At 44.8% G+C, this 14,283-nt stretch overlaps 2 protein-coding genes across 2 annotated transcripts in view; one reads left to right on the top strand and one right to left on the bottom strand.

Annotated features, from left to right (window-relative positions):
• Window positions 1-238, bottom strand: part of LOC306794199 (phospholipid phosphatase-related protein type 5-like) — a gene marked incomplete at its 3' end in the record, with an annotated part of 101,642 nt that extends 101,404 nt beyond the window's left edge. Inside the window, exon 1 of the mRNA XM_079292171.1 lies at window positions 156-238. The remainder of the gene's footprint in view (window positions 1-155) is intronic.
• Window positions 239-3,113: 2,875 nt separating this feature from the next.
• The window catches only part of plppr4b (phospholipid phosphatase related 4b), a gene marked incomplete at its 5' end in the record, with an annotated part of 28,638 nt that continues 17,468 nt past the window's right edge, over window positions 3,114-14,283 (top strand). The window contains one exon of the mRNA XM_079291780.1: window positions 3,114-3,185. Within this exon, the coding sequence (XP_079147906.1) occupies window positions 3,114-3,185 (72 nt within the window). The remainder of the gene's footprint in view (window positions 3,186-14,283) is intronic.

Here is a 14,283-nt window from a genome sequence, read left to right as displayed (position 1 = left end):
GATGACTATCGCCAACCTGGAGCAGACAGCGGCTCACTAAAGCTCTCCGACTCTGTTTCACACTGCTGCACGCACTTGCTGCTGTCGCTAGCCGGGTCCGCGGTGGAGACGAGCGGCTACACAGCTGAAGGACACCGGGGAGGGGGGGTTCCTACCTTGGACAGCGCAAGGAGTTTGCGCAGGCTCTCTGGAGTCACAGCCGGCTAAACAACAACAACACAAAAGGCACCGTTTTAACGTCCTAGCAGCAACAGCATCACTGGCTCCCGGCTCCGGTAGCTTCCTGCTTATCTCTTCACACTTTTTTTCCGTATCTTCGCTGTTTTAATTACCGGATGCTTGGTGGCGTGCGTGGCGGGTTTTTCGCATGCTGACACGCATGCGCGGCTCAAGTCAGCCTGCGGTGGGGCTGAGGTGAATGCTGCCTTCAAGTAATGAGTAAAGTACGGTAAAACAGAGGGATCACCCAGAGCAATGAATACACGGAATAAAACGTAACAATAAATATGGAATTTGAAAAATAATACAATGAAATGAAGAAAAAAAAAACAAGTGAGATGATTAGAAAAATAAATAACAACATATGTGTGTGTGTGTGTGTGCGTGTGTGTGTGTGTGTGCGTGTGTGTGTGCTTTGATCAACCTGTTTCTTCTTGTGTATTCACTTAAACTTTCTCTATAAAAATCACCAAGTACATATAATACAAGGGATACAATCGGGAGACGTATCTCCGAGCAGACACTCTTGCTAACTAGTGGCCATTACCAAGACGAGTAGAACCAGATAGTGATGATGGCTGCACCACTGAGCAGAACATGGCATTCATATGATGTTGCCAATAAAGCCAGTAGGGCCAGTCACTGTAGATCAGCAGTATCTGCTCTTTGCTTGGATGAGAATACGATTTAAAGGCAGGGTGTGTTTGGTCAGGGTTAGAGAATGGTAATTCTAATAATAATAAAATGTATTTGTAACTTGCTTTAAAAGATCCATAAATGCACTTCACATGGTAAGGGCTCAGTAGATGTATGAAGACACAGCCTGATACCCACTGCATGGCCTGTTGATAGATCATCATTTAACATAAATACTGAGCTTTCATAGGAATGCTTACCAAACTTATGGCATATTTTGTTATGTTTTGATGAATGTTCCTTTCTGACACACAAATAGTATGTTTTTAGAAGGGGAAGGACATCCTTGATCTTTAATTATCTCCCATTGTAACTTGACGTGTCATATCATTTGTTCATAAAGACGGTTGTATTTACAGCTTCATAAACTTTTTTTTACTTTGAGTTTTTAGATGTCCGGGCTTCGTGTTTACCATGAAGGCAACGTTGCCCCTGTGTGTGTCTGTTCCAGCATCAGTAACAAGAGTCCTGATCACACACACACAGACACACACTAACTCACTGTGGATGTGGTGTCCATTTACCAGGACAGCAGTCATGGAGCAGTGGGAAGAGACCTTGGCAGGCAGCGTGTGAAAGCGGAGATGTTAAACCTCACGCTGTACCACAGGCTCTGTGATGACAGCTTCTCTCATCACAACAACACACTCAAATGTTGACTGTTAAAAATGTATGATCATTTGGTCTTTTGAAAGCAGATGCTGCTAGTTTTATATTGACATGGCATGTTGTGTGTGTGGGATCTGATCAGCATTAGAATCCATTCATCTTGTAGATGTCCTCTGATCAATCAGTGCTGTAGAATAATCTCTACTGTAAAATAGTTAAAAGCACATCATATCTCTCCTATCTATCATCATTAGTTGGAAACCTTTTGCTATTTAGGTGTGAATGTGTGTGAATGTGTCAATCCATACCTTATTAAAAGTCTTCTTTGCACAGCCTGAGCACTAAATGACTATTTTGAGATACTAAGTGATGATTTTGGAATATTAAGTCATTATTTTGAGATACTAAGCCATTGTTTTGAGATACTAGATCATTCTTTTTGAGATCCTAAGTCATTGTTTGATACACAAACCCGTAATTTTGGGATACTAATTAATATGTTTAAGATACGTGGTCATTATTTTGAGATACCAAGTCATTGTTTTGAGATACTAAGTTATTATTTTTGAGATACTACGTTATCATTTTGAGATACTATGTCATTATTTTGAGATACTATGTCATCATTTTGAGATACTACGTTATCATTTTGAGATACTATGTCATTATTTTGAGATACTATGTCATCATTTTGAGATACTATGTCATTATTTTGAGATACTACGTTATCATTTTGAGATACTATGTCATTATTTTGTGACGCTAACTCATTATTTTTTACATTATTTTTAAATGGTAACTCAATATTTTATATTACTATTTTTGGAAATTATTTTGAAATGCTAATTCATTATTTGAATGTTATTATTTTAGGTAATTTCTTTTCGGAATGCTAACTCATTACAATGAGTTACATTACATTACAATTACTTTTTCATCCCAGTGCCGAAAATGGAGTTCCGCTTTGTGGCTGCATGGTGGCGCTGCTGAACGTGAGGAGAACTTAGAGACGTACCGTGGTTTCAAATATGATCCTGCAATCACAGATCACAATCACCGCCCATCGAACAGAACACCAATCAGGCTACTTCGTGACACACGCACGTGAATATTAGACGCTTATAAAAAAGAATGTTAGCTGCACGTGCGCCTAGATGCGCTGACAGGATGTAGTGAGACAATTTTCTTAAATGTGGGAAAAGGCTTTTTTCTTTTCTGGCAGTCTGATCCATCCATTGTCAGTGCCAGCAGCAGTCTGCTGTCAACCACCTTCCTCCCCAGTGCGCCTGCGCTCCCTCTCCTCTCTCTCCTCTCTCTCCCTCCCTCCGTCGGTGTGGCTTCGTTCTCTACCTGACAGCTCGTCGGAGGACGTGCACACAGCCGAGGCCCGGGCTCCTCGCTAGCAGTGATAAAGGGCCGCGCGGGTCTGTGTATCGGCAAGGGGGAGTCTGGGCCGGTTACTGGCCAGCTGTCGTCCCCGAGCATCCGGCTCCGCGCAGCGGCATGGAGCGCTCCTGATCCCGGCAGGACGCCCGGAGAGCTCAGCCATCCTTCCCCGCGTCTCATCTTGGATATTTCGAGGCCCGGCCATGTCTGCGAGAGAGAAGGGGAGCCTGACCAAAGACAGTGTCAGCCTGCTGCCCTGTTTCTATTTTGTAGAGGTGAGTTCACGCTGCATGCTTCTCATCCGGAACCGATCTGTACCCCCCCCCCATCAAACCATACTAGACTCCTATTATGTAGTCGTGTATAATTATTGCCAAAGATCCAATAGATGGGCTGCCTATGACGATCAGCTTATGAGTCCACTGATTCTATTTTAATATAGGTCACAGGGACATGCAGTGCATAATGTGGTGCGTCCAGAGCAAAAGCCTATAGGACGTATCACAGTATTTATCCATCACCTGCACACAGCCACCTGTTCTCACGCTGTAGACGGCTACATCACCAATAGTACAAAGACATGCATTGTTGCCCTTGTATTCCGTGGCGGTACGGTAACAGTGGGACCCACACACTGTATGCATTGACATAGAAGACACGATGCCCGGTGAAGGACGGGCACACGGACACACACTTCTTTGTGTCATTATTTGTTTCTCTTAACTTTTCCAGCAAATCCAACAGAAGACCGTGATCATTATTATTGGTCCTTGCAATCATTTGGATTCAAACATATATTGTTGATCATTCACATCATAGTTTTAACTTGAAATGGCTGCAGCCTCCACACGGGAGAATAAGCAGCATTATGTGCAGCCAGCGTAATGCAAACATTCCCACAGTGTTAAATGTGAGTCTCTGGTGACAGACATATGGATGATGTTGTTTTTTTGTTGCATTTTGTATATCAGGACGAGAGGTTCATCGGAAAATAATGAAAAATGAGCCGATGATGTCAAAGATCTCTGTGCAGATTGCAGTTGAGCTTGAGGTGACTGTCGCCCCCCCCCGCTGTGCTCTTTATGCACGCTCTAATTCACCGCTGGCCTGTGGCTCTGCCATCAAACCGACCTCTCGTACATTACCAGAGTTGCCTCTAATGCTGTGTGATGGATGCTGTTGGGACGACGCATCAGTCCTCTCGCAGCCGGGACTTGGTTAGGGGGTTCCCTCGATTTTGTTGTGTTGTGTTTGGAGCTTTTCATTTACATTTCGATGCGCCCCTCACTACGATTACCGGGCCAGAGCCTGAGCTTATCGAAGCGCTACGGCTCCTGCTCACTGGAGGATTCTGCTGCCCCCTATTTTCTTTTTTTCACAAAGCATTTAAACTAGGCCAATGCTAGAAGTGAATTCTACTTGGTGAACTACAGCACTTGTGCATATAATTCGGGCTCTGTCAGCCTCATTCCCTGAGTGTGTGTCAGTGGCTGGTAGGCAGAGAGCCGAGGTGGTGGCCCGCTCGGCTCCATCCCATCCTGCTCTCCTGTCAGCCCACAATAGATGTGGAGAGGAGATCAGAGCGTGCCAGTCATGATGGATCCCTCCTCCCCCGGGGAGATTTACCCTCTGCAATCAGGACTCACGGATACCTGCCGTGTGAATCCTTAATGCCCACAGCTTAGAGCCAGAGAGAAGGAGATGTGATACTACACCTAAATGTAATAAGCGATCAAAACAATACTGTGCTTTGATGTGAGGGTTTGGGTTTTTTATATTGAACAGACCTTGGTTGAAATCAGGTTTTCAGGGACTTCTACATTATTAAGAACCAATTCGAGCAATTCGATTAGATTAAGAATGCTACATCCATGCACACAGACTGGCCAGTGTGGTTGTTGTGAATTCATACATAACACCTCTTAAAGCTGGGGTTGGTAATCTTGAGAAACTAGCAAGATTATACTCCATAAAAGAAACAGCCCAGTGTTGCTAACTGTTCTCCAGTGAAAGTAGCTTGCAGCACTCCCAAAGCCACTCCCCCAAAACGATCACGATCAACGTCAAAAAGTGTCCAGTAATGTCTGCACCGCTGATGTTATAAGGTTGTTATTCAGCCGAGTTATATTTTCTGTTTACCTTTTAACGGCCATGTATGAGTGAGAGCTAGCGTTCCAGATGTTACAGTCGCTATGACGTATGGTGTCACAGCAATCCTTTTGACTTCAAGGTCCAGTATCTTTCTGATCAGGCATCCGACAAATAGGATATATTACTTCTTACTCTGGTCAAGAGAAGGTGATTGAATTCAATATTGAAAGACATGTTTTTGATATTTTGTAGAGGAAATAAATTGTTATGTTGATCAGGAATTAAAAGAATATATTTTTTATAGTCGTCTCTGATGTTGTTGTTAGAGCAGCTGTTCCTGACCTGCAGTGGAAAAAAGCAACGACTGACTGGTACATTTTCAGCCAAATGTGATTCAAATCCAAAATGTCTCTTTGGGGTGCAGCCCTAACGTTCCTCATATCAACTTCATGGAGTGAGAACATGTCACACGTGTTGTGAGGATTTGTGTCTAGCTCTGCTGTATTTCCCTCAGTAGTGTCCTCCTACGAGTCCCGCCCACTGCCGCGCCTCTCTCCGTAGGCACAGCTGTGCCTCATCTCCTGTGATCGCCTCCAGCTGACCGTTCCTGATCTATTACCGTTCCTGGTAATGGATCGTGAGCTGGTTGTATTAGATTGAGATTCCGTACGAGGCGTTCAGGAGCAGCTGCAGATGTGATCCCTGTGCTCGACCGTAACGGACCGGCTGCTCTACTTCAGTTTGGACCGAGTGGTGAAGTGCAGCGAGGCTCCACTGTGAAGCCTCAGGCGGCTTTTCCTCCAAAGTGGAAGAAATGGAAGCATGAGGAGGAGCCGAACAACTGTTATCTCCAGCAGGGTAAAAATAAAGGATGAAATCATGTTTAATTGTAGGGAGGGCCATCAGCCATTAGCCCAGAGGAACAAAGCCTCTGGTGCATCTGCAGCAAAGCTTAACTCTGGCTTCTGTTACCGCACGACTGTTTACTCACTGAGCTTGTGTTGATTGTAATCGGACTCACTGGACTACATGTGGAACCTTGTGTTTTACTTTGACTATGTGCAAAGGTGATGAGAGCAGACGAGGCCAAAGACAGGCTTCATTCCAGCAGTAATGTCAACAGATGGAGTCACATTGTAGACGTTGAGACTGTGGACTTTTTGCTGTTTCATATGTTAAGAAGTGGTTGCCACTGATGAATTGGTTGTCAATTTCCCAAAATATTTCCTGCATCACTTACCGTGGAGCCCTGCTCTTGAGTACGTACCGGCCACTTTAGAACAAATGTGTTCATAGGAGAAGCCGGGAGGCTTCCAGTCTTCCATTACAATACGGTAATGGTGTCTCCTCTTGTGCGTCGTTACGGTGATCCGACTTTGGTTGCATCCCACTCTCCAAAAGTGGGACACAATATATTTACTGTTGTGTTATCCATTGAGTTTATATCTCTGTGAACATCTGAAGTGATGTGGTTTGAGTGCAGTAGAAGCTGAGTGCAGTGAAGGTTTGTTGCTGCTCATCACAGATGTTCTCCTGTTTCACTTGTTGGTTGCGATGCTGTTGTTTGCTGTCGGTTTCCCCACAAAACTCACTTATCAGTTAGAATACCTTGCACTTTGGAAAAAAACCTACATCAAATGTTTCTACATTGGATCAATCAATAGCCCCGGCTATCTGCCAATGATACCATGAGTAGATAAACAGAGAACAAAGCACCATTTTTAGCATTTGACTGCACACTTGGGGGAGTCCTATGAGCTCCATTCATAGTGTCGTGATCGGTCCTGTATGTGTTTGACCTGGTTGAATGTTTTCTTTTTAAGTTCTCCAGAATCTAAACTCAGCCAGCACTATGCGGCCTTTTTGAGATGTTTTTCTTAGTTCCTCTGTTTTCAAAAAATATCTGTATCATGTCAGGCTTTCGAAACGCCATATGAGATGACCCCAGAAACAGAGGGAGGACGCTGCCAGAGATCCAGGCAGCACGACGGAAGAGAGGCCGACAGTGAGATAGAACGATATGTGACACAGATAAGAGGCTCTGTGCGTGCGACGGAAACGGATTGGACCGAAGGCGAGACAAACAGGGCGAGCCGCAGAGAGCGGGCTGGCGGTGAGTGTTAGCAGATGTAGGGCAATGGAGCATCTCTGCTGAGCTGAACTCTCCCAGAGGAGCCCAGGCTTTTTCAGAGAAAGACGCTCTGCTCTGTGATTTATCGCTCCGACTGCACGGTTCGCCCAGTAGATTCACTCGTCGCTGTCAGTGGCATCAGCCATTTAGTGGGTGAGGCAGTCAAACAGTCCTCCGGTTAGTCAGATCAGTCACTCACCTTCAGGAGCACCTTTCTCGCAACAATTGAAGGCAGACATGTGGCATTTGTGCCTGAGGCAGAAAGATGTTCCGTCTCTGAATGCTCGAGTCTACAGCTACCTTCAGTATGTCCATCTTTTGCTCTGTGTTGGTTTGTGTGCACCAGAACCTCCATCTTTACTGTTTACATGTAAATGCATCAATAGTAACGGTCCACTAATATCCAGGGTTTGAAAGAGTGCTCGAATGTTTTTAAGTATACTGTTACTACCAATGCATTTTACTCAAGTAAAAGTATTTTGGTAAAAATGTGCATAGATGAAAGTAAGAAGTAGGTCAGTTAAAATGTACTTTGAATAAACTTTACTGTGTTACATTATTAAAACAGTCAGCGTTTCAAGTTGCCTCGAGCAGTTTTTAAAAAGTGCAAGTTTACCATTTTTAAATCGCTTTTTTAACAACAGTGGAGACAGCTTTCATCAGTTGACTGTCTCCGTGTGTTGTCAGAGTTCACTTCATAACCCATTCATTTATTTGATTTTGATTCTTCCTTTATTTAACAGCACATTCCTATTGACATTTAAAATCTCTTTTTCGAGTGACTTCTGGCCAAGACCGCAGCATAACAAGTTTTTCATAAAAGCACAACCAACAGACATACAGCAAAAAGTTCAAAACATGTCGGAGATTTCACAGAAATGAAACAAGCACCAGACTTGATACAAACAACAGATTACATCAAACAGTGCATTAGCAGCAGCATTCAGTGGTCAAATAGTCATCAGTTCAAGATGAAGGTGCAAAACCAGCAACTTCAAAAGTGAAATTCGTCCACATGACCAAAACTTGCAGCTGCTAATAGTTTTAGGATTCAGGAGACAACATCAATAAGGAGGCAGTTTGTGCAATGTGGCCGTATAAAGTCAAATGTCCCATTGTACCGTCTCTCACACGAACTGCAATGATGTGTGCGGAAACCCAGACAATTCACAGACAAATCCGAATGCAGCATGGTACACCGAATCAAACATTTCCAAAGAAACTGAGAGACTTGAAGCGAAAGCAGTCAGACGCCTCAAATGACTGAGAAAACTCCATCGCTGTCGGTGCTGTTGGCCCAGCACAAATAACTGCCAGCCAAAGCCCACTGGAGCCTGCTTTCCCTTTTTACACATCTATTATTCAAACCCCGCTGTCTCTTCCGTCGTCGCTGAGGGCCCACCAAGAACACATGAGAGCAACGACCACACCTGTATCATGTCATTGAATGTATGCAACCCCCGTCTACACCCCAATGGGCTGTAAGGCTTCGTGAAATACACTTCATTCAAACACAAAAACCAGCGGCGATGTATGCAGGCGATCAGCTTAAAGTGGCTGTATAAACCATTTCATGCAATCTTTCCAAAAACAAAATGAAACTCCAAGCTGTGTGCCCGCGTAGCAGCAGCTGAGTGGTGTAGAGATACAGCAGTGTGTGTGTAGAGATACAGCAGTGTGTGTAGAGATACAGCAGTGAGTGTAGAGATACAGCAGTGTGTGTAGAGATACAGCAGTGTGTGTAGAGATACAGCAGTGTGTGTAGAGATACAGCAGTGTGTGTAGAGATACAGCAGTGAGTGTGTAGAGATACAGCAGTGTGTGTGTAGAGATACAGCAGTGTGTGTGTAGAGATACAGCAGTGAGTGTGTAGAGATACAGCAGTGAGTGTGTAGAGATACAGCAGTGTGTGTGTAGAGATACAGCAGTGAGTGTGTAGAGATACAGCAGTGTGTGTGTAGAGATACAGCAGTGAGTGTGTAGAGATACAGCAGTGAGTGTGTAGAGATACAGCAGTGTGTGTGTAGAGATACAGCAGTGAGTGTGTAGAGATACAGCAGTGTGTGTGTAGAGATACAGCAGTGAGTGTGTAGAGATACAGCAGTGAGTGTGTAGAGATACAGCAGTGTGTGTGTAGAGATACAGCAGTGTGTGTGTAGAGATACAGCAGTGTGTGTGTAGAGATACAGCAGTGAGTGTGTAGAGATACAGCAGTGAGTGTGTAGAGATACAGCAGTGTGTGTGTAGAGATACAGCAGTGTGTGTGTAGAGATACAGCAGTGTGTGTGTAGAGATACAGCAGTGAGTGTGTAGAGATACAGCAGTGTGTGTGTAGAGATACAGCAGTGTGTGTGTAGAGATACAGCAGTGTGTGTGTAGAGATACAGCAGTGTGTGTGTAGAGATACAGCAGTGAGTGTGTAGAGATACAGCAGTGAGTGTAGAGATACAGCAGTGTGTGTGTAGAGATACAGCAGTGAGTGTGTAGAGATACAGCAGTGTGTGTGTAGAGATACAGCAGTGAGTGTGTAGAGATACAGCAGTGTGTGTGTAGAGATACAGCAGTGAGTGTGTAGAGATACAGCAGTGAGTGTAGAGATACAGCAGTGTGTGTGTAGAGATACAGCAGTGAGTGTGTAGAGATACAGCAGTGTGTGTGTAGAGATACAGCAGTGAGTGTGTAGAGATACAGCAGTGAGTGTGTAGAGATACAGCAGTGTGTGTGTAGAGATACAGCAGTGAGTGTGTAGAGATACAGCAGTGAGTGTGTAGAGATACAGCAGTGTGTGTGTAGAGATACAGCAGTGAGTGTGTAGAGATACAGCAGTGAGTGTAGAGATACAGCAGTGAGTGTGTAGAGATACAGCAGTGTGTGTGTAGAGATACAGCAGTGAGTGTGTAGAGATACAGCAGTGTGTGTAGAGATACAGCAGTGTGTGTGTAGAGATACAGCAGTGTGTGTGTAGAGATACAGCAGTGTGTGTGTAGAGATACAGCAGTGTGTGTAGAGATACAGCAGTGAGTGTGTAGAGATACAGCAGTGAGTGTGTAGAGATACAGCAGTGTGTGTAGAGATACAGCAGTGTGTGTGTAGAGATACAGCAGTGTGTGTGTAGAGATACAGCAGTGAGTGTGTAGAGATACAGCAGTGTGTGTAGAGATACAGCAGTGTGTGTGTAGAGATACAGCAGTGTGTGTGTAGAGATACAGCAGTGTGTGTAGAGATACAGCAGTGTGTGTAGAGATACAGCAGTGTGTGTAGAGATACAGCAGTGTGTGTAGAGATACAGCAGTGTGTGTGTAGAGATACAGCAGTGTGTGTGTAGAGATACAGCAGTGAGTGTAGAGATACAGCAGTGTGTGTGTAGAGATACAGCAGTGTGTGTGTAGAGATACAGCAGTGTGTGTGTAGAGATACAGCAGTGAGTGTAGAGATACAGCAGTGTGTGTGTAGAGATACAGCAGTGTGTGTGTAGAGATACAGCAGTGTGTGTAGAGATACAGCAGTGTGTGTGTAGAGATACAGCAGTGAGTGTGTAGAGATACAGCAGTGTGTGTGTAGAGATACAGCAGTGAGTGTGTAGAGATACAGCAGTGTGTGTGTAGAGATACAGCAGTGTGTGTGTAGAGATACAGCAGTGTGTGTAGAGATACAGCAGTGAGTGTGTAGAGATACAGCAGTGTGTGTGTAGAGATACAGCAGTGTGTGTGTAGAGATACAGCAGTGAGTGTGTAGAGATACAGCAGTGTGTGTGTAGAGATACAGCAGTGAGTGTGTAGAGATACAGCAGTGTGTGTGTAGAGATACAGCAGTGTGTGTGTAGAGATACAGCAGTGTGTGTGTAGAGATACAGCAGTGAGTGTAGAGATACAGCAGTGTGTGTGTAGAGATACAGCAGTGTGTGTGTAGAGATACAGCAGTGAGTGTGTAGAGATACAGCAGTGAGTGTGTAGAGATACAGCAGTGAGTGTGTAGAGATACAGCAGTGAGTGTGTAGAGATACAGCAGTGAGTGTGTAGAGATACAGCAGTGTGTGTGTAGAGATACAGCAGTGAGTGTGTAGAGATACAGCAGTGAGTGTGTAGAGATACAGCAGTGTGTGTGTAGAGATACAGCAGTGTGTGTGTAGAGATACAGCAGTGAGTGTGTAGAGATACAGCAGTGTGTGTGTAGAGATACAGCAGTGTGTGTGTAGAGATGAAAAAAAAGTGTTGTGTGCAGCAAACATACTAATTATTTAGCTTTTCTTAAAGCCTGAGCGAGTACTTAGAGGTAAAACTTGAAGGTAGAGGAAGAGTCATGGGGTCATTAAAAGAGTTGGCTTTCTCCACCAGGGAGCACGAATGGGCTCAGTTAATCTCCTCCAATGTGTCCATTAGGATTGGATATATGTAATGTACACCTAGTAGTATTAGCTGTGGAGGCACATATCCACACTTAATTAAAAAAGAGCTCCACATATGAATTTTACATTGAGTCTGGAAGTCTGACAGAAAAATTCTACAAAGAAGCAAAAAGCTCAATCGGGTATCAGTTCGTGCACTGTTGGCTACAAAGCTACACAACACAATAAAGTATATCCCGAGGTAAAAGGAGTGGACAGGATTTTTCAAGAATTTGTCAACTATTAGATGACCACTTATAATCTCCATGAACAGATTCTGCATTCGTCGGCAACAGGACACGATTTTGGTAATGCAAGCTTTTATGTTTCCGTTTGTAGTCTGAGTAGCATTGATCAATCACGTTGGAGCGGACTTTGGTTGAATTCAGGTAAACAGTCCGTGTGGAGAGCATAAGAGCGCATTGGCAGAAATGTAACCTGGGAACCCACCAGCTATCGTCTGACGATGATTGAGCTTTTTAAGGGTTTAAAATATGCTCGTAAACTGTCTACTTGTGAAACAACCCTGTCGCAGACGTCATCGCTCAACTCCAGACTCGCATCTGAAGTCGGACCGTAAACAGCGAGCAGCGCACAGAAAAGGAAGTCCTTGGCCCGGATACACCGGAACCCCAGAAATACAGCCCTTCTCCCCTCGAGGCTCATCTGTCATCAGGCCGATAGCCGATGGGTTCTGAGGTTCTACCACTTACATGCATTTATTATCTTTGGTTGTAAAAACAGGATTGTTGCATCAATGGGATGAAATATCGTCATCTGTCAAGATTTTAACTGTCAAGATTAAGCCATAAAACCCCAAAAATATGTATTACACACGGACATGCGATCCGATCCAGATTTATTTGGAAAAACAGGAATCATTCTTTGACAAAGGGATACCTTTAGTGAGCCCCTGAGCTAAGAGTTCAAGAGGTCCTAATCAGGATGAATGTGGCTTTAGGGAGCAGGAATATCCATCTTATACTTGATATCCTATTTTCTGTAGTACTGATGGTTTAATGCTGCTTACTGTGAGATGGCTCTCTGTACACTGGTCAGTTCTTACTTAAGTCACATACAAAGGAAAGGCATCATACGCAGTATGTGCAGAGACTTTGAAGCGTATCAAATATGATTTGGCCTCGGCAAATCACGCTGCACTTTAAGAATAACAGGATGTGACATAAATGATCCTGCAGAAATCTACTTTGAAGTATGGAGAGTGCAGTATTCCTCCGAGAACAGCTTCATCTGCAGAGTGAGCTGTGCGAATGCTGACAGCACTGACCTATATTTCTCATATAGCTGGACGAGAGGTGAGGGAGGCTGACGGTGAGCCAAGGGAAGCGGACCTGAGAGAGGGGGAGGGGGTGAGGCAGGAAGACAGTGTGAAGCTCGGTGGCATGAGCTGGTCTTGAACATGGAGCTCTTCATGGTTTAACCACACCCTTTCATGTGCTCTTTTAGGGCATTTTATGCCGCTGTAGGTGAAGAGCTCTCTTAATATTCTTCGGTGTGAATGTAGCCTGAAACGTAATGTAGAATGTTTTTACCCGCATCTCCTTTACTTCATTTTTTCCATAATTCCTGGCTTTCAACTGTCTTTTCAAATCTCTCCAAATGTCCCAATTTCCCCCGAGGTACACCAGTGATGGAACCTGATGGAACCTTCGTCATGGTAAGGAAAGGAAGCGTGGAGGGAAAGACAGCAGAACTGGTGTGTTCGTGAGTAACCCCTGGCAGAACTGTGAGGCAGACAAAAGGAAGGAAGGCTGCAAACAGAGGCCCTCTGTGTGTATGTGTGTCCAAGTGGCTCAGATCCCAGCAGGACTGTGTTTCCTTGAAGGGATCCCCCTGTGTTGGGCTCCTAGCGGGGCCCTCCTCCTCCTCCATCCCGTTGTTCTACTTAGCATGAGCAGAGCGAGCTACGCGCCTGCCACTGTGTACCAGCGAATCAGGGTATTAAGCTGCAGGATAAAGCCTGTGATGCTCTCGGCCACATTCAGCTCTCACTGCAGTCCTCTGTGGACACTACTGCCTCCCATTACACATCAGCTTCCTGCCTACATATGCACCTCGCTTCTGTGTGCCTGGTGGGGTGGTCGGGAAGTATTTGGGAAAGAATTTTGACACAATAGAACTGCATTGTTAGTGGGTGAAATGGAGTTGTTGATATTGGAGTTATTTACTGACTTGTTAAAGGTTTTCTATACAAAATGAAGAACATTAATATAGCAGCTACTAACTATTTAAAGATAAAGTGACACAGCCTAGCCAGGCCGGCGGTGCATGCTTCTAGTACATGTTAGTGCATGTCAGCGTGCCCCACTGGCTAGCTAGCTAATGGCCGCCGGTTTGCAATGCTCTCGTACAGCAGTTACAGCTGTCCCAACCAATGGCATCATCGCTGAAGTGTAGCACCTCCGGTCCCCCCTCAGGAAAACACTGTTCGCTCTGACAGCATCGCTGGCAGTGTTTGCATTCGGTGACGGCCGAATGAGCGGCACCGCTCTCCTGCGCATGCCTGACCAGGGCAGTGCACAGTGCAGAGTAGCAGCACAGCTAGCCAGTGGGACATGAACATAAAGGAAGTTTCAAAGGGAGGAACTCACATGCACTCAAAGGCATGTGAGGACGGACCGACGACTTAAACAGAGAAGCTCAGATTACAACACACCAACATGTTCTCATTCAAACTCTTCATCTACTGATGCTTTGTCAGACCCCTTGGCATCACGTTCTAACGCACTGGGTAGCCTTAAAATAC

Source organism: Melanostigma gelatinosum, assembly GCF_949748355.1.
Source record: "Melanostigma gelatinosum genome assembly, chromosome: 20".
Classification (NCBI taxonomy): Eukaryota; Metazoa; Chordata; class Actinopteri; order Perciformes; family Zoarcidae; genus Melanostigma; species Melanostigma gelatinosum.
Note: the sequence above shows the minus strand (reverse complement) of the source record. Positions and strands in the feature narration are given on the sequence as shown.